This window comes from Dromiciops gliroides, chromosome 4 (assembly GCF_019393635.1).
Source record: "Dromiciops gliroides isolate mDroGli1 chromosome 4, mDroGli1.pri, whole genome shotgun sequence".
Taxonomy (NCBI): Eukaryota; Metazoa; Chordata; class Mammalia; order Microbiotheria; family Microbiotheriidae; genus Dromiciops; species Dromiciops gliroides.
Genome location: NC_057864.1, coordinates 94072383 through 94093690, shown reverse-complemented (window position 1 = coordinate 94093690; position 21308 = coordinate 94072383). Strand labels below are relative to the sequence as shown.

General features: G+C 36.0%; 1 protein-coding gene across 1 annotated transcript in view; it reads left to right on the top strand.

Moving 5' to 3' along the window:
* Positions 1-18425, top strand: part of ZBTB41 (zinc finger and BTB domain containing 41) — a 53898-nt gene extending 35473 nt beyond the window's left edge. The window contains exons 6-11 of the mRNA XM_043999767.1: positions 1972-2101; positions 6173-6268; positions 7730-7836; positions 9328-9433; positions 13165-13253; positions 15463-18425. Of these exons, the coding sequence (XP_043855702.1) occupies positions 1972-2101; positions 6173-6268; positions 7730-7836; positions 9328-9433; positions 13165-13253; positions 15463-16115 (1181 nt within the window). The 3' untranslated portion in view covers positions 16116-18425. The remainder of the gene's footprint in view (positions 1-1971; positions 2102-6172; positions 6269-7729; positions 7837-9327; positions 9434-13164; positions 13254-15462) is intronic.
* The last annotated feature ends 2883 nt before the right edge of the window (positions 18426-21308 follow it).

Below are 21308 nucleotides of genomic sequence, written 5' to 3'. Positions count from 1 at the left end.
CAAGTCACTTAACCCTCATTGCTCCCCCCCTCCCCCCCAAAAAAAGTCATTAAAAGCTGTGTTTTTTTAACAGGGCTAACCTGTTTTTAAAAATTATTGTGGCATATTGTGGCTATTTATATAATAATGGCTATTGTACCTGTTTAGGCAGTATTTATTATTGATTAATATTGAATATCAGTATTAACCACATGGCATTTAATAGAAGCAGAAAAGCCCCAGCACCATATTGTCTCTTAGAGAGCACATGGCCTACCAGCTTACCCTGTCCTAAGAGGAAAGGGCAATGCACCAACTGTCTAGGAAGAAGAGAATGCCAAGAAGCCTGTGACCTTCTGACCCTTTTATCCTCTTTTGATAGAGGCGGGTCATTATACACTGATCAAAGCTGATTGCTTAGCATCATTCAGTTCCATTGGTTGATATGATTTGAGGGTGGTCCATATTAAAATTATCTCTATAGATGACATCAAAGGGAAATAACCAAAAGACTGCCTCCTAAATTGCTCAAGGCAAAGTCTGATATCTAGGTATGGTATAATCCCATCAATTCACTGAACTAGATAAAAGAATATCTCCATTCCTTGGGCTTGCCCTGAACAGGATTAAAACTTTCCTAAGGGGGCAGCTAGGTGGCACAGTGGATAAAGCACCAGCCCTGGATTCAGGAGGACCTGAGTTCAAATTTGGCCTCAGACACTTAATACTTACTAGCTGTGTGACCCTGGGCAAGTCACTTAACCCCCGTTGCCTCACCAAAAAAACTCCCAAAAAATCCTTTCCTAAGAATTGAAGGGGGGAGAGAAGGGAGGCCAACTAAAACTGGGCCAATGGGTCCCCCCATTAATAATAATAATAATAATAACAATAACAATAATAATGTTATTAATAATTTTTTCCTCACATAGCTTAAAAAAATTAAGTAGGTGAGAAAGAGGGAAAATAAATGCTTAATTGAAACTTTTTAAAAAAATTACAACTTTACTTTAGTCTTATACTTCACTTTCCTCCATGTATTTTATGATCCACCAACATCTGCCTTCTCACTATTTCTTCCACTCTATTGCCCTCTTCTGTGTCTTTTCGATATATGTCTTATACCTGTAATACTCTTCCTTTCTGCCTCTGTGCCCTGACTTCTCAGACTTGACTTTTCTTTTCTTATCTTTTCTGTGGGGCAATGAGGGTTTAAGTGACTTCTCCAGGGTCACACAGCTAGTAAATGTCAAGTGTCTGAGACTGGATTTGAACTCAGGTCCTCCTGAATCCAGGACCACTGCCCCAACTAGCTGCCCCCCACACTTCTTTCAAGACTCAGCTCAAGTTCCACCTTTTATTAGTGGCTTTTCCTAGTCTTCTTCATGTTCTTCCCACCTCACCCCAACTTGTGCCTTCTCTTTGAGAGTTTACCAACCATCTAATTTGTATATATCCTGTAGATACACAGCAGTTTGTGTATTGTTTCTCCCATTAGAATATGGGCTCATTGAGGATGGGGACTTCATAATTTTTCCATTCTTTGTACTTAGTATTTAGCAAAGTGCTTGGCACATGGTGAGTGCTTAATAAATGCATTACTGACTGACTGATAGGTCCAGAACCCTGTATCATGCCAATAGATAGCTCCTTTTTATTGACATTGATGCTTCTATATTATAGAATACTATTCTATACATTCTGTACTTTGATTACAATTACTTCATTATAAGCTTTTAATTAGAATGTAATCTCTTCATTTTTTGTAATATTCCCAGCACTTAGCAGAGTACCTTGGCCTGATAATAGTTACTCATTGTTTATTGATGTGTTTTTAAAAATTATTTGTGCTAAACTGTATTTTTCTAAATTTATTGCTACTTATTTATGTATTCTATTCTTCCATCTTACTTTTCCCCTCCCCACACAAAGGTCCACCTACTTTAGCATCTTTTCATTCACTTGAATAAATAAATTTTCCTTTCTTCTTTTTAGGTCCATTTCCATGTGATATTTGTGGTCGCCAGTTCAATGACACTGGAAATTTGAAACGACACATAGAATGTACTCATGGTGGAAAGAGAAAATGGACTTGTTTTATCTGTGGAAAATCAGTAAGAGAAAGGTCAGACATTATCTAGAGACCTCACCTCAATTTGATATTATGATAATCATAAAATATGGTTAAAGGTTATTTGAGAAAAATGAAAAATAATAAGCTGGAGAACATTTGTAGGAGGTTGAGCAGAATGAGGAGTTAAGATCTTGTCTTGTGAGCATTGGCTGAAGGAACAAGTATGGTTCAGTCTGGAGTAGAGCAGACATAGGGTGTATATGGTACCTAACACAGTACCTTAGGTTAGTCCAGTCCCCTTATTTGACAGATGAGGAAATTGAGGCCTACAGAAGTTGAGGTTTTTTCAAGGACACAGGTAATTTCAGGGGTGGAATTTGAACCTAGGTCTTTTAATTTTAGAATCATGGTTCTTTCAAGTGTTCCATGGTGCCTTCCCTATTATTATTAGCCAATGATATTATTAGTAGTCAGCAAACTTAAAATCTCTGAATTTATTATTCTACAAGTCAGTGATAGTATCATAGGACGGATCCCAGACTTTAGAGTTAGAAGGGAACTTAGAGATTCTCTAGTCTATTCCACATTTTACAGGTGAGGAAGCAATTCCAGAGAAAGAAATTGGCATATTGCAGTAATAGCATTTGATTTGCAACTTTTCTGTGACTTGAAGTGAGTCACATCTTTGTTGTCTCCATTCTAGTATTGTTATACCTTTTTAACAGCACCATCTGCTGGCACAGTTACTTCAACTCTTAACTCTAGTTTTCAAACATATTGGATAGAAGAGAGAAATAAGAGTGACAACATAAGAATATAATTTAAATAATTTTTTACAAAAGTCCTCAAAAAATTTGAATCTTACTATAATTTCTCTTTACTACTGATTATGTCCTGTCTTAGAGAAGCTATAGAGGGTTAGTTAACACTACCCCAGTAGTGACAGAACTGCAATATGTAGTGGCAGAAGTGGCTTCCTACAAACATGCCCTAGATCAGCTAAGTGGTTTTATGGGTGGGTAGAACTAAAAATTTTGTCATCATTTATTCATTGAATACTTAGTGTGATCAAGAATAACACTGGTATTATAAACTGGATTGTTTAACCCATATACCAGGATTTAGTTTGATTTTTTTTCTTAGTTTATTTACAAAGTGACTCAGTATTGTTTGTACATATTATTGAAATTTTGTATTAATGGATAGAAAAGGTTCTGGCCAGTGAAGAGACAAAGTATTGACTAGGGCTATAAAAGACAAAGCTATAATTAAGTGACAATAATGATAACCAGTAACATTTATATAGTGCCTACCACGTGCCACTATATATATATATATATATATATAGACCTACCACGTTCTAGGTCTGAAGGAGAGGCAGTCCTTACATACTGCTTCAAGCTAATTGAGTAGCATCAACCAAATCCATTGGTTCACTGGACTTGAGGGTGGTCCTGTGTTAAGGTCAGAGTTCACATCCTCTAAGAACACACCCTCTTGAGGGCTAGGCAGGTGTGGTTTTAATTGAATTAACTTTAAGTGAGTTCTGAGTCAGTCAATCTTTTTTTTTCCCTTCCCTTCCCTTCCCTTCCCTTCCCTTCCCTTCCCTTCCCTTCCCTTCCCTTCCCTTCCCTTCCCTTCCCTTCCCTTCCCTTCCCTTCCCTTCCCTTCCCTTCCCTTCCCTTCCCTTCCCTTCCCTTCCCTTCCCTTCCCTTCCCTTCCCTTCCCTTCCCTTCCCTTCCCTTCCCTTCCCTTCCCTTCCCTTCCCTTCCCTTCCCTTCCCTTCCCTTCCCTTCCCTTCCCTTCCCTTCCCTTCCCTTCCCTTCCCTTCCCTTCCCTTCCCTTCCCTTCCCTTCCCTTCCCTTCCCTTCCCTTCCCTTCCCTTCCTTCCCTTCCCTTCCCTTCCCTTCCCTTCCCTTCCCTTCCCTTCCCTTCCCTTCCCTTCCCTTCCCTTCCTTCCCTTCCCTTCCCTTCCCTTCCCTTCCCTTCCCTTCCCTGCCCTCCCCTCCCCTTCCCTCCCCTCCCCTTCCCTTCCCTTCCCTTCCCTTCCCTTCCCTTCCCTTCCCTTCCCTTCCCTTCCCTTCCCTTCCCTTCCCTTCCCTTCCCTTCCCTTCCCTTCCCTTCCCTTCCCTTCCCTTCCCTTCCCTTCCCTTCCCTTCCCTTCCCTTCCCTTCCCTTCCCTTCCCTTCCCTCCCCTCCCCTCCCCTTCCCTTCCCTTCCCTTCCCTTCCCTCCCCTTCCCTCCCCTCCCTCCCCTCCCCTCCCCTCCCCTCCCCTCCCCTCCCCTCCCCTCCCCTCCCCTCCCCTCCCCTCCCCTCCCCTCCCCTCCCCTCCCCTCCCCTCCCCTCCCCTCCCCTCCCCTCCCCTCCCCTCCCCTCCCCTCCCCTCCCCTCCCCTCCCCTCCCCTCCCCTCCCCTCCCCTCCCCTCCCCTCCCCTCCCCTCCCCTCCCCTCCCCTCCCCTCCCCTCCCCTCCCCCTCCCCTCCCCTCCCCTCCCCTCCCCTCCCCTCCCCTCCCCTCCCCTCCCCTCCCCTCCCCTCCCCTCCCCTCCCCTCCCCTCCCCTCCCCTCCCCTCCCCTCCCCTCCCCTCCCCTCCCCTCCCCTCCCCTCCCCTCCCCTCCCCTCCCCTCCCCTCCCCTCCTTCCCTCCTAGGATTAAGTGACTTGCCCAGGGTCACACATGTCAAGTGTCTAAAGCCGGTTTTGAGCTCAGGTCTTCCTGAATCCAGGGCCTGGATCTACTGTACCACCTAGCTGCCCCCAAATCCAATCAGCTTTAATCCAGTCAATCCCCTGAGGGCCTTTTGGCATTCCCAAAACCCTATTATTTTCTCACAGTTACATATTCATTGTGAACTTGATTTTTGTTTTGTTTATTGTCTACATTTAAGAAAGCAATGGAGCAAATGTTAATAATGCAGATTAAACAAAAAAGTGTCATGTGTTTTCAAAGCCTATTTTTTTAAATCATAGAAATATTTTATTATTTTCCAGTTACATGTAAAGATCATTTTCAACATTTTTTATAAGATTTTTAGTTCCAAATTTTTCTACCTCCCCCCTTCCCAAAACAGAAAGCAATCTGATATAGATTATATATGTACAATCACATTAAATATATTTCTGCATTATTCATGTTGTGAAAGAAGAATCAGAACAAAAGGGGAAAACCTCAAAAAACAAAATAAAAACAAAAGTAGAAACTGTATGGTTCAATCTGCATTTAGAATCCACAGTTCTTTTTTCTGGATGTGGACAACATTTTCCATCATGAATTCTTTGGAATTGTCTTGGATCATTGTATTACTGAGAAGATCTAATAAGTCTATCAGTTGATCATCACACAATGTTGCTGTTACTGTGTACAGTGTTCTGGTTCTGCTCACTTCACTCAACATCAGTCTACTTAAGTCTTTCCAGGTTTTTCTGAAATCTGCCTGTTCATATTCCATTGTTAAACATTTATCATCATACCCAGGCACCATTTGTAGGAATGTTGAATGAGGGAAAAAAAAGATCATAATATATAAAAATACAGTTTAGGCTAATATAAAATTGTTGAATAACCTAGTTACCATTTCATTGCTCCCTAGTTAAACTTGAAGTAGTACCTCTTATCTTTTATCATTATCTTAATCCTTTCTTAATAAAAAAGGATAGATGAGTCGAACCTTAGTACCAGTTCTACACAGTGATGTACCAAGTAAGACCTGAACAGCTGTTTCCTTTTGTTGGTACATCTTCAGCTGTAACCTCCCAAGTCTTAGTTAATTCAACTAATTGGATTCACAAACTAGCCATTGTTAATGGAAAACTAATTGCAAGAGTAAGCGGAAGAGGGAGTTGGTTATTCATTTTATTACCTGCCTCATTTCATCTTGCTTTAGTATGTCTTTATACATGTAAAGATTATTTACATGTATTATAAATGTTAACGTTTGTAATAAATGTTATGATAGCATAATTGGTTACTAGATTTGATTTGATTCTTCAGCTTCCTCTTATAACACTCTAAACTGTTTATGTGAAGGTCCTTTTCCCTAAACTTTAATCTATAAAGCAGAGATTCTTATGAACAGCATTTTAAAATGCTATTAAATGACGTTGCATTATTTTTGAATTCAGAACAACTTTAAAGGAACATCTGAGGATTCATAGTGGAGAAAAACCACATCTGTGTAGTATTTGTGGGCAGAGTTTCCGCCATGGGAGTTCATACAGGTAAGGTAAAGCCAACTTTTAATGTGTAATGTAGGATGAAATTGCCACCAATCTGTGTGTGTTTATGTATATATGTATGTGTATATATCTTGTTATTCCATAGGAAATAACTGTCCTAGATGTGAACCCAGCATTATGAAGGTGGATTGGCCTTGTTTTATAATTTTGCAACTGTTGATATTGTTGCTGTCCTTAAATAAATATAATTTATGAGATATCTTCTCATTTTTAAGAACCTGCTGTGCTAGAAGTGCTATTCTAAGTAAACTATACTTTATGTATGTGCGCATATATATATATATATATACATATATATATATATATATACACACACACACACATATATACACACACATATAGATATACATACACACATGTTATATTTGTATACATATACCTATATATAGATGCATAGTAAAAAGCTTTTTCTTGTACAATGAACTGATTAAATCTGTGTTGGAGTTTCCATGTTGTTTTTCTCTGGTTTTTGTTATTTAGTAGATAATGCTGCATTCTAGGAAATATTCTCCATTCTTTTAATTTCAGGAAATTGTGCCTTGTTTAAACATGCTCCATCTGCCTATTTCATGAAGCTAATCACTGACTATATTTACAGTTCATTTGTGTGAGGGAGTTTTGGGGGAGGAAAGGGATGGTAGTAAACAGCTAGAAGAAACTTGAGGATAAACACATCTGTGCTTTACTAATACTTTTGTAAGAATTTTAAGTCAGCATTTTAAAATTGTTTCCTTTTTATCATCTGAATTTCATCCAATTTAAGGAAAATAAAAATGGTATGGCTTCAGTTATTTCATCCGTTCACTTTATTATTTTTTATGCTAAAAGTAGAAAAAAATTCCAGCAATTTATCTAACAGGAGTTAGTGTTTCTTTTCATTTGTAATTTGAATAGAGTTTCTCAGATTTTCTGTAATCTGTCCTAGTGGGAATATAAAATAAGCCATGTGAAATGTAGTAAAATATGGTGTTCATAAAAATAAATACTTGGTAGGGAGGGTTACATGAGATACTGTGATGATGTAAGAAACAGAAAATGTCCATAAAAACTTATTTTAAAAAACATAAATACCAGTGAAAGATAGAGTTGATTTTAAAGGGAAGGGAAATGATAATTTTTCATATTATCCAAAAGAAATGATAACCTCAGAATTTTTTACTTTCCCATTTGGTATGTAATATACTATATATCTTATGTGTTTACTCATTCTGAGCCCTAAGCAAATCATTTCATGGTTCAGTTCTACTTTTGGCAATCCCCAGACCTGATGGTATGAAGCAACCATTTAATAAAAAGATTGATGGGCAAGGTGAAGTAGCCCAAGAAAAGTAGGAGGGAAATGTATAGAAATATTGGAGGGAATGTGTAGGGAGATACCAACTTTGTACCTAATTAACTTTCACATCGATATAAATTCCTCTCAATATTCATCTCTATATTTAGACTTCACTTGCGAGTCCATCATGATGATAAGAGATATGAATGTGATGAATGTGGGAAAACATTTATTCGTCATGACCATCTTACAAAACACAAAAAAATACATTCAGGTAGGCAGTATCTTGTAATAATTATTTAAAGTTTGTAAGGCAAATGGAAGGGAAATAATATTGTGATTATATATTCATAATGACTCTTTTTTTTTTTTTTTGGTGAGGCAATTGGGGTTAAGTGACTTGCCCAGGGTCACACAGCTAGTAAGTGTTAAGTGTCTGAGGCCGGATTTGAACTCAGGTCCTCCTGAATCCAGGGCCAGTGCTCTAGCCACTGCGCCACCCAGCTGCCCCATGATTCATTTTTATCATTTAACTTATATTGAAACTGTCTTGAATATGGACTCTTTATCTATTTGAAATGATGTTTTAGTATGAAAAAATTCTACATTCTGGACATTGATGTTTCATGTATTCTACAGGCTTATGTGGAATACCTGCTATTGGTGATGTCTTATATGGAAAGGCCAGGATTGTGTTTTACACTTTGATTTGTTTGGAGGGATAATTTAGTTCTAGGAAAAATGGGGTGGAGGGTAAGATATTTGAGATTTTCATGTCACAGTGATTGTTTTGAAGCCCTCTTTGTGGAAAAGGGTTCTTTTATAGTAACCCTGATCAATTTCAGATCTTCACACTGTATTTATAATTTTCAAACTCTGGGGATTTCTCTCATATTTTCCTCTCAGATTGATGTTCAGGAAGTGCTAAGAGAGCCAACTCTGTGCGTACAGTAATGGGAGAGAGCCAACTATGAGCACAGTAGAACAGGTGATTATTATTATTATAAACAATGTACATGTCAAATATGCTATAATCAATAGTTATTCCTCAGAATATTTCCATGAGGTAGGTTGCTATTGTTATTATCACCACTTATCAGAGATGCTAAGGTGATTTCTTCATGTATTTATAGTGGCAGCCCTAGGATTTGATTTCTAAATTCTTAATGCTATCTTGTGCATTTGGGTCAGGCATGAATTTTGAAAACTATTATGCCTTAAAATATTAAGAAGGCAAAGATATCTAGAATTTAATTTCTATTTGTATTTTGGCTCATTGGGAATGTAAGAAATCCCCAAGGGTGAAAAATAATTTAAAAATTAGAATACAAAGATCTGAAAATGTTCAGGTCCCCATTTTAAGTAATGTAGTTTCTTCTCATGGTATTAATTTACATTTTGTGGTTCTTGATAGTTTGAAAAATATCCATGGGGGTGGAAAACTGAGTTTTGAAGTAATCTCAGTTATCTTGCTCCATTACTTTAAAAGGTGATATTTGAAGTCTCCAACAAGAGGCTGCATCTTCTTCTCCGTGTGGGGAGAAGACTCATAACCAGGAAAATAAGCGTAAATTCTTGGAAGAAAGAAGTTTGAGTGAGGAATAGAAGGGAGTATATCCCAGAATAAAAGGTGGCTGAAATTCTGATGCTTTGTTTAATTCCTGGCATCTTTCTCATCAACATTGTGGTGAAAAAAACTTTTTCTGAAAAAACTGAAATGTTTACTTCATTCTAATTAAGATTTTGTCTGACTCCTTATTTCAAGGTGAAAAAGCTCATCAGTGTGAAGAATGTGGAAAATGTTTTGGCCGCAGGGATCACCTCACTGTTCATTATAAAAGTGTTCACCTTGGTGAGAAAGTGTGGCAAAAGTAAGTAAAAATCTTCAACTTTTCACAGTGGTCACCTTAGGTAAGTCATTAATTTTGGTTATTCAGTGAACAGTTATCTGGTTGAAATATTATTCTTTCATAAAAACCCAGATCAGGTAACACCTTCATGATGTTTGCCCTACTTTTTTCCCCTCTCACTGCGGGGTACCCTAGCTAAAAGTGGCCTATTTTTCCTCATAATTTTCATGCCACTCTCATATCGCCTATGTATTAATCATTTGAATATTAGTAATTTGTGTATGTTTCAACCACCCTTTTAGATTGTAAGTCCCTTAAGGACATGTTTGGCTTCTCTTTTGTAACCCCAGAATCTAGCACAATTCCTTGTACATTCTAATAAATATTTGTTAAATTTAATTGTTCATAAAACAATTTCTTAGCAACAAATTTAAAATTTAAACATTAAGTGTCTGCTATGTGCAAAGCACAATAGTAAGTGTTCTAAGGGAAATAATGAAGATCAATAGGATACATTCAGAAGTTTACAGTTTTAGTAGAAGAGATTAAAGGTAAATGACTATAATATAAGCCAAAACCAAAGTTTAGAAGAAGGAAAAACTAAGGAAAATAAAAGGCAAGGCCAGAGCAAGGCAAAGGACAATTACAGAAGAGTCGCAATGTGATTTGGATCTTTAATATGTGATGAAGCATCTAACCAGTTATAGCAATTGGAGTTGAGGGTGAGGGGGCATCCCAGGCAGAGAGCATAGTGTGAGTGATGTTATTGAGGACACAAATTGTACAACATGTTCAGAAGTTGGAAAAATAGGCCAGTAGAGGAATTGAGGTCAAGTTTATCAGTCTTTTTTTTCTGCTCGTTTGTAGTTCTAAAATTGTAGATAACTAATATTTATATAACACTTTGCAAAGTGTTTTACAAATGATTTCATTTAATTCTCACAGCAATTTTTTTTTTTGCGGGGCAATGAGTGTTAAGTGACTTGTTCAGGGTCACACAGCTAGTAGGTATCAAGTATCTGAGCCTGGATTTGAACTCAGGTCCTCCTAAATCCAGGGCTGGTGCTTTATCCCCTGCACCACCTAGCTGCCCCTACAACAACTCTTAAGTGGATGTTCTTATCATTTTACAAATGAGGAAACTGAGGCTGAGAGAATTTGAACCCAGGCCTTCTTAACTCTTATTCACTATGTACCTGGGTATTAATTTATTTTTTTTGTCATTTATGTCATTCATTTTTTCTTTACTCTTGAGAGTTGATTGTATTGATTTTAAATTGTATTGGTCTTTTGTTAAAAATGCGTATTCTCCAACTCTCTGTCCTGTACTCTCTTCTCTCTTTATTCTATATTCTCTCCTTTGGTTATATTATTTACTACAAGATCATCCCTCTGTAAACAGTCACCACATCATTCTTTTCATCTCTTTCTTCTGAATTCTAGATTCTATGAACAGCAAGTACCTAATGGGCATTTCCACCTTGACATCCCATAGTATAACAAACAAATTTTTGAACTTATCCTTCAAAAGGCCTTGGTTTATATTGTACCTCTGATGCTTGTTCACAGTCACACAGTTAGTGTAGCACTTAATTTTTATGGTCTTCAGTTTCCTCATCATTTACTTCTACCTATCAGGATTGTTATAAGGCTCAAGAGATTTTATATATACATTTATTTATATCTAGATGTAAGTATACATCTGTATTTATCTCTGTGTGTGTGTATAACTTGCAGACTTTTCATAAGTGCAGTGTAATTTCCAGTTCTTGTAACTATCACATTCAACTCAGCAAATCCAAAATGGAATGTACCATTATTCATCTTAAACTGTTAAACTATTTCAGTTGAGGGTACTATCATCCTTATGTCATCCTTGACTCTTAGGTTTCGTCAGTTCTAACTCCTTAATTTTGCTTTTATAATATCTTTTCCATCCTTTCCCTTCTCTCTGCTCCCAGGTCTTCCCTTATCACTTCTTGCCTCGATTCTTGTAAGAGCTTCAGAATTGGTCTCCCTGCTCTCACACTCTCTCTTTTCCAATCCATATCTCACATAACTGTCAAATAATTTCCTATGGTACAGTTCTTAACATGTATGTCATTTCTCTCTGCTAACACCTTTAAGGGTTCTACTTGCCTCTAGGTTAAAGTAGACATTTCTCAGCCAAATCTCATTTCAGCTTCTCTTTGGATCCTTATCTTACTTTACTCCCCCTTGAGTATTCTGTGTTTAAACCAAATTGGCTGTTTTCTGAATGTCCTCTACATTTTAATAAGATGTTTGCTATGACTCGGAATTACTTCTTCAAACCTCTTTTTCAGAATCCTCTTTAGGGCTCAGTTCTAGTGCCATCCTTCTCTGTGAAGTACATCCCTCTTTCCTCAAACTCCACTCCCTTTTGTGCACATGTTGCCATTCCCTAGGAGAATATTGTAAGCTCCTTGAGGAAAGGGATCTATTTTGTCTTTGTATTTATGTCATCTAGCCAGTGCCTTGTACACATTTGCTTAATGTTTGTTGAGTTGAGGAGAAATCCTTCTCTGAAAAAAACATATTGGACATTTAAAACTTCATTTTTGTCAGGACTCTAATAGGATTCAATACTGACTATGAAACAATCCAGCTTTGACAGATGGCAGAGAAGAGATTTTGAGTTTTAATAAAATTCTTGTCTCTTTGTTTTGAGGATGCATTCTAGTAAAATTCTTGACTCTTTGTTTTAGACATTCATTAATAAAGTATGCATATCACATATTTTCTCAAATGTCATATAGTATAATCTAGATGAATTTAAATCTTTACAAATATAGGGTATCCCAAAAGCCTTAGTTCAATTTTCAGCTTTGATAGCTTGAAACTTCACTAAGACTTTGGAACACCCTGCCTATCCATATAAATATATTGATCATCAAAATATTTTGAAGAAGAGTGCTAATTATATTGATCTGTTTGGAAATGTTAATTGAGGATAGCCTTTTAAATACATAGACTTTGGGTTTCTATATAAAGAATAATTGTTGGGTGAGAAGGAGGTGAAGGATGTTGTTCTTTGTATGTAGGATAATATAAACAAAATTTAAAAATGGGAGGAAGAAGGTCTGAATTTAGGTGGGCCAGAAGAATTCAAACCTGAGAAGTATGTTTGGTATGAGTCATGGCATCCCATGAGATGGAACCATATAGGAAAGGTGGAGAGTTTTAAAGACAAGAGATATTACTTAGCACTTAATTTATGGGGCCATATAAAGTAGGTACATGACTTTGAAAAGTGCTTGAGGTGAAGAAATATTTTTCTTCATCTTTGTATTTCCTCTCAGTCTAGCCAGCAGTGCTTTGTACATAGGTTCTAAATGTAAAAAATTTCAATGACTGTGAACTTTTCATAGGCATTCCCTAATAAATAGGACATACTTAGAAAAGTCCTGGGCTAAATGGGGTTTGCCTTCTTCTGTACCCTAACTTTTATTTATTTATTTATTTTTTCTTAGTGAGGCAATTGGGGTTAAGTGACTTGCCCAGGGTCACACAGCTAGTAAGTGTCAAGTGTCTGAGGCCGGATTTGAACTCAGGTACTCCTGACTCCAGGGCCGGTGCTCTATCCACTGCGCCACCTAGCTGCCCCCTAACTTTTATTTTTTAATAATATGAACGTTCTGAAGATTGCTGTCTAAATTATTACATTATTAACATGAATCTATTCATCTCATAACCAAAAAAATTAACTTAACCTTTTGTTTCCAAATTCTTAGATATAAAGCAACATTTCACCAGTGTGATGTTTGTAAGAAAATTTTTAAAGGCAAATCAAGTCTGGAAATGCATTTTCGGACACATTCAGGTAAAACTTAATGGGTAGGTTATGTGTATTTTAATGGTTAATCAAGAATATAGCCTGATCATGTAAACCTTGCTTTTCTCAGTTATAATTCCTACTCCATTCAAGATTTTAGTTTTTATAATTTAATGTCATTAGCTTGAGCAGCCTATATTATGGTCATCTTTATTTTTTGTTCTTTATCTTGAGTTTTTCGCTGTGGTTTTATAAAAAGGATTTGCAGAAAGATAATAGGTTGTGGGGTTATTTTCTCTCCAACTTGTATTTTTCTGTCAGTTCCTACTTTTATTCATTTTCAGCTTTTTTTTTTTTTTTTTTGGTGGGGCAGTGAGGGCTAAGTGATTTGCCCAAGGTCACACAGCTAGTAAATGTCAAGTATCTGAAGCCGGATTTGAACTCGGGCCCTTCAGAATCCAGGGCTGGTGCTTTATCCACTGTGCCACCTAGCTGCCCCCAAAATGGTATTTTATCAGGCCAGCTTTTTCTCTCCTCTAATTTCGTTTTTTGTTTTGTTTTGTTTTGTTTTTTTGCAGGGCAGTTAAGGGTTAAGTGACTTGCCCCAGGGTCACACAGCTAGTAAATGTCAAGTGTCTGAAGTCGGATTTGAACTCAGGTCCTCCTGACTCCAGGGCCAGTGCTTTATCCATTGCGCTACCTAGCTGCCACCTTGGCTCTTTTTTCAAAGTGTCTTTGTGATTATTCTTCTTTACTATTTTTTTTTGGTTTAGGTTTTTTTTCTACTGGATTTTTTTTTCCATTTATTTGTTTATTTATTTAGAATTTTCCCCCACCTTACATGTAAAAACAAATTGTGACATCGATTTTTAAAACTTTGTTTTCCAAATTCTCATCCTTGCTCTCTGTTGCCTTCTTAAGAACTCAAGCAATTCAATATAAGTTATACATGTGCAGTCATTCAAAACATAACAGGCAAAAAAACTTTAGAAAAAAGAACTAATAACAACAGTATACTTCCATCTGTATTCATGGCCATCAGTTCTTTCTCTGTAGATGGATTGCATTTTTCATAAGTCCTTCAGAGTTTTCTTGGATCATTGCATTGCTGAAAATAACTAAGTCATTCATAACAGATCATCTTAGAATATTGCTGTTATTTTGTATATAGTACATTTCACTTTGCATCAGCTCATGTAAATCTTCCAGGTTTTTCTGATAGCATCCTGCTTGATTCTTCTTTTTTAACCATTTTCAGGGCATTCCTCAGGCCTTTGTTTTAGCCATTTGCTTTTTTAAACTACATTCATTTTTAAGTAGCAGTACAAAGCAATTCTTATGGCTTTGTCTGTAGCCTCTTTGGAGGATGCTTTGTTGTGTACTTTGTGATACTGCTGACCAATCATGGCTTTTGCAGGTATCTCTGGGAGAATGATATTTTCAATTTTCAAAAGCCACTTCCTGTTTTTTCTGTTCCCTTTGAACTGAAGGATGATACCGTTTCCTGAAATATGTAATGTTGGACTTTTTTCTTTCACTATATTCCTTAGTTGATCTTTACTTTTACATGTGACTTTTGACAAATTGTAAACACCTCTTACACAACATTTGTACTTTCTTTTATCTTTGATTTGCACTTAGCTCTTCCATTGTTATGGGCCCCTAAGTGACTTACTGGTCAGAATGGTAGCCCTGCAGTCAGGAGGACCTGAATTCAAATCTGGCCTAAGATACTTACTAGCTTTGTGACCCCGGACAAGTCATTTAATTCTTTTTGCCTCAGTTTCCTCATCTGTAAAATGAGCTAGAGAAGGAAAGAGCAAATTACTCCGGTATCTTTGTCAAGAAAACCCCAAATGGGGTCATGAAGTGTTGGACACAACTGAAACAACTGCACAACAATAAAAAAAATTCCATTGCTAAATTTAGGGGAGAAAAACTGTGGGGCTTAATAAAAAATGGGGAGGAAAACTATTATATATACAGCAGAATAATGATACTAATAATGTAATAGAACTTAGTCTTTTTTAAAGACAGATCTAGGGGGCAGCTAGGTGGCACAGTGGATGAAGCACTGGCCCTGGTAAATTCAGCCTCAGACACTTGACACTTACTAGCTGTGTGACCCTGTGCTGACGATCAGCTATGTCATTAAAAACTTGAAAACAGAATTTATTAAGGACAATGCAAACTTAATTGGTATACATTTTTCAAATTTATATTTTATGCTTAATATTATCTTTTTCTTTCTTCATAGGTGAAAAGCCTTACAAATGTCAAATTTGTAATCAGTCTTTTAGAATTAAGAAAACTTTAACAAAACACATGGTTATTCATTCTGATGCTCGACCCTTCAACTGCCAGCATTGTAATGCCACATTTAAGCGGAAAGACAAGCTGAAGTACCACATTGATCATGTGCATGGAATAAAATCTCCAGATGAATCATTAACTACTTCTGAGGAGAAACTTGTATCCTTACCAATAGAATATGCTCCTGATGGGAAAGGGTACCAAACAGAAACCAAACAATATATGGACCAGCCTAAATATCAGTCAGAATCCAAAACGATGTTACCAAATGTTCCTAATGAAGTCTGTGTTCCAGTAACATTGGTTCCAGTCCAGATGCCAGATACTCAGAATGATATGGTACGCCATACCACCGCACTTCCACCACCCTCCCAGGGCATCCTTTCTGCACAGACACAGCCAACAGATTATCCACGAGCAACAGATTTGGCATTTCTGGAAAAATATACTCTCACTCCTCAACCTACAAATATAGTTCATCCAGTTCGACCTGAACAAATGCTTGATCCTAGAGATCAGTCTTACCTTGGAACATTACTAGGTCTTGATAACACTACAGGTGTACAGAATATTGCTAATAATGAGCAGCACACATGATGAGACCCAAACATTCCACAAAATTTTAATAGCTATATGCTAATTGCAAGCAGTTAGCCGATAGCTATTAAATAGGGCTACTATGGTTTGCATTTTCTCTGACCTCCAAGATTCTGTGTATAGTTTAAGATCAAAGAAAACATTATGTGAACATATTTTGATGCATAATATTTAAAGTGTATATCTTATAATTTTTAAATATTTTAAAATCTTTTAGATCTTAATTTTTAATAGTTTCTTACATATAGTTTTTTAGAGATTCGCATACAGGAATTTTTAGATATATTTTTGTCATCATTGGTTCTTCATTTTCATCTCATTCTTCCTTACTTTCCTCTTCATTTCCCTCCTCCAGTCCCCAAGTTTCAAAAAAAAAATCATTTTAACAAGCCTTTAAAGAGACCATAAATGAATGTACTGATAGGTATCAGCTGTTTTTGTCCCAGCCTAAAATTCACACAATCTTGTCCCAAATGCATGTTTTTCTTATTAGAATTATGCACCTGAGTTTATAAAAAATACTTAGAACTTCTTTTAGTGTTTGTATTTTTATAATTTCTAGGAAGTATTTCTCATTGAATTTTTTGACAGTCTGAAAGTAAAAAAAGGTAGACTAATGCTATAGGGTCAGCTAGTAAGGTAATGTTTGGAAATAGAAACATCATACCTCAGTTATCCAAGATGAAAAAGTATAAACAAACAAGGAAAACATATATTCCCTATAGAATTTTTCTTTTGAGCTTGAATTTGTTTTTTAGATTTTACCATTGAATGCCTTATTTTTAAAAATTAGCTTCTGGCTTATGTCTTCATTTCCCTAAAGGGTTGGATAATGAAATTTCTTTAATAAGGAGTAGCTAAAACACCTTTGGGGGAATACCATGGTATAATGGAAAGAACACTGGATTGGCAATTAGGGCCCAAATTCAAATTCTGAATTCTGGCTTTACTATTACCTGTGTGACCTGGTTGAGTTAGTGATCCTTAGTTTCCTGATATGAAAAATCATGTGCATGTTGGTGGTATGTGTGGTAGAGCTGGGGTCGTGGGCTAGGGGTGAGCTAGGTGATCTCTAAGGTCTCTTCCACATTAAATCCTATGATCCTGTGATTCTACTTATCTTGGATAATTGAGGCTCTAAAAAGCTAAATAGTGAGCCTAAAGTTTTGATGTGTAGCCAATAGGAAAAGAACTAATACAAATCCTAAAATTTGTGGTCAAGTCTACTGCATGTTACTTTTCCCTTATTAAAGGCAAACAAAAATATCATTCGTACATCACAATTTATATTTGAAAAATTAATTTTAATTTCGATTCCTTTATTCTTAGTATCCATTACTGTCATTTTTATCATTGTGAAGTAAGGAGGGAAGAATATCAGTTGTAGTAAAACACTTTGCTTAAAATGATTTATTATTTCAAAATAATTGGTGGGGCAGGGGGCCAAGATTAAGTTGTTAAAGCTTGAATTATAGGATATTTTAAAAGTAATAAAGTGCTGTTACTTTCAAGTAGGTATAGAAACTTGAATTAGGTTAACAAAATGTTGCTTGGTAAAACTCCTTGGGGAAATTTCTTTATTGAATAGGTAAAATGTATAAGTGTGGTACACATGAGTAGGCTGCCTCAATTATCAGTAAAAAAATTTTGAAGAAGTGGCATAAAGAATATTCATGACCAGAAAGGATGATGAACTAGTTATATAGTGAGAACAAGCTATAGGGGTCACCAGCAAGAGATTGAGTGATTTTGTCATTTGATATAGCATTTATATGTAAATGTAAGTAAAGTATTTGAGACTACTTTAAAAAATTTCAGTAGTTTAAAATTTTTTCTCAATAGTATCATAGTTGTGATTTGCTAGCTAACTGCCAGATCTTGTATACTATCATAAATAAAATGATGGAAATTTTTATCACACTAGAAAGGCCAAGAACATTCTTTAGTGAAGTACTTGAAAAACAGGTATTTTACCAGAGTGCTTATAAATAGATGTGCCTACTCATGAAGATTAAGCAAAAACAATAGAGCAGAAAATTGAAACACTACTTTTATGCCCCTATCTCCCTTCTACCCCCAATTTTTCCCCCAGCAGGGTTATTCATTCTATTTTTAAAAGCCTAGTTTCCGACTATGGGAACAAATTTGTATTTGAAAATTGGACAGCTGAGATACTTTCAGTCTTTGAAATTAAATTATAAACTCATTCTCTATTTCAGTTCCTTCATTTATAAAATAAGGATTTGGATTAGATAGTCTAAAAGATCCTTTCAGTCTTTAAAATGTGATTTTGTGATTTAAGACTTCTTAATATTAAAATTTTGACTCACTATAACATATATTTGTTGATTTTAACTAAAATATTAATATCACAGAAACAAATCACATCTATAGATCTGCCCTTCTTAATTTATAGATATTTGAAGTTTTACAGAGATGTAAGGCAATTTAAAAATTTTTACATTATAAAGGACTTTTGTGCTTTATAAGGTTTTTGCAACAGGGTTCCTTTTAAATAATGACTTTCCTTGAATGCTTTAAAAATATTATTTGGTTTACAATTATTTTATTTACATAAAGCTTGTTTTGCAATGCATATGTGATGCAAACTGAAGTACATTTCTCTAGAATTTTGCGAAAATATGTTTCATTTCTACAGTGCTTTACGTTTAATAGAATTATATTATCTCATTTAATAATCTCAGTTATCTCGTTTAATTCTCTCAAAAGCCCTATAAAATATGGGGCAATTATACATACCCCCTCCTTTTATTTTACTTAGGATAAGCAAACCGGCACAGGAACTTATTCTCCCAAAGGTCATGTACAGTGACTGAACAAGAACCCATGTGTTCTGATGCCTTCTCTGTTTGGTTCTCTTTCTACTGTACCATGCAAAGATGTTCATTATCTTATTTTCTGCCTCTTGTTCCCTGGAGTTATAAGGAATCCAAAAATCATTGAAAGCCTTACAAATTTGGGCAAACTGAACAGACTCTCTTAGATGATCTTATGGCACAGAAGAAATGCAATGAAACTTGCATTTGTCAGCTGTCAGATATTTGGAGCCTCTTTGGAGAAATTCTTCATTAAATATAGGACAGCTGTAACTGTGTCAAAATTTTTGACTCCTACAACTGCTTAACTTCCTTCAGAAATTTGCTTTCCAGAAACACAGCCTTTAAATTCATTCATTCATCTTATAAGAAAAAATAGCACTTAATTAGCACTATAAGTTGACTATTTTATCAAATGGAAAAATTTGTCAACCTAGTTGATTCTGACTAAAACACCAAAGATCCTAGTAGATATTAAATAGGATGGAGAGAATTTAAATTCTACATTGTTTGAATAAGGACTTGTCCAAAGAAGCACAGTTGAAGTCCTAGTTTACTGATTTTTTTTTAACGTTTGATATCAGTAGTGAGCACTAGTATGAAGTGTGTGTGTTTTTGTGTATTTTATGAAAATAAGAGCAAAAGATACTTTGGGGATATACACATACATATGCATACTCTGCAAAGTATATCAGGTAAGAAGGATTAGAGTTTAATTCAAGTTATTTAATGTCTCTTAAATGGACACTATCAAATGCCAACTTTTTTCTGTATACCACTAATGAAAAAAATTGCCTTTTATTAATTTAAAATTTCAATTGAAGTTATTTTCTGCTTCTTGAATAGAATAAAATTAGGGTTTAAATTTGTGGTTTATCTTTAGGCCAGTAAGAGTTTAGCAAGGCTGGTAACCAACAAAATTAAATATGTATACTTGAAAATTATTCAGAGGTTTATTTCTGAGTTCAATTGAAATAGCAAAGGTAGATGTTAGAATAAGCCTGAGTGTGTGTGTGTGTGTGTGTGTGTGTGTGTGTGTGTGTGTGTGTGTGTGTGTGTGTGTGTGTGTGTTTGGTGAGGCAATTGGGGTTAAGTGACTTGCCTAGGGTCACACAGCTAGTAAGTGTTAAGTGTCTGAGGCTGGATTTGAACTCAGGTCTTCCTGACTCCAGGGCCCATGCTCTATCCACTGCGCCACCTAGCTGCCCCCTTGTTTTTGTCAGAGGCAGGAATTGGTGTGTTCTTAATTGCTTGCTTTCTTTGTAGTAGATAAGAGAGAGAGCCAGTCTCTGAGCTAAAAAGACTCCAATTGAAATCCTGCCTCTGACGCATACTGGCATGTGACCTTGTACAAATCACTTAACCTCTCAGTGTTCCAGGCAACTTTTTAGGACTATAATTTACAGAATAGTTGTGGAACTATGTTAGGAGGGAGTTTTCTCACTGGGAGTTCCTCACAATCCCCATAGGTGTAAACCAAAACAAAGATTGACAGGTCATAAAATTTGTATATTATATTCTTTGTCAATCTGGGAAGGCCTCTTAATATCACTATAATGTGACTATTTAATAGTGATTATAATCTGACTATTTAAAAAATTTCTAGACAAAGGGCTAAGGAATAAATAAGTAGCCTTAGTTTTCACAGAATTATTGCTAAAAAACTACAAAATTATGCTACTTAGTGTGTTCTTGCCACTCAATGATTGTGTGTTACTTTCAATAGAGCTCAGATTTTGTATATAAGCTCTTTGATAGTGTCCTTTTAAGTCTGATCTTTTCTTGATTAATTGCTATGTGCCTTTTTGTGGATTATAGTGGCTGAATGTTCCTTCTGGTTGATAGATTGTGTTGGTGAATAAGAAGTACATCAGTTGTCTCAATATTGTTATGTTTTAGTGAATTTTACGTTTTTTTCTTGTCTGCAGGTCAGGCAATGATTTTTGCAATTTATCTGAGGTTTATGTAGGTAGACTGGCACCAAGTGCTACTGCTAAAATTCATTTTTATAATTTCAGCATCATAATTTCTATCTTCATTATAGCCTTATAGGTACCATAAATCTACCTACTGGGCATCTCTCTCAAAGGTAATCTTCTAAGTAAGAAAAGTATTTTTTAGTTCATCAGATGGTCTGTTTAACATAACTACACAGTTCTGAACATAGCAACTACCCTATGCACCATCTTGATGTACCTGAAATGGAAAAGGGAGTTATGTTTGGTAATTGTAGTGATTTTTTTTTTTTAGATGTAGCAATATCCCGTTGGTCAGACAACTTGAGTTGATAAGCTCAGGAAGAAATATAAATCTTTGTAAAAGCCAGTGTCCGAATTATTTTATGATCAGTGCCAAA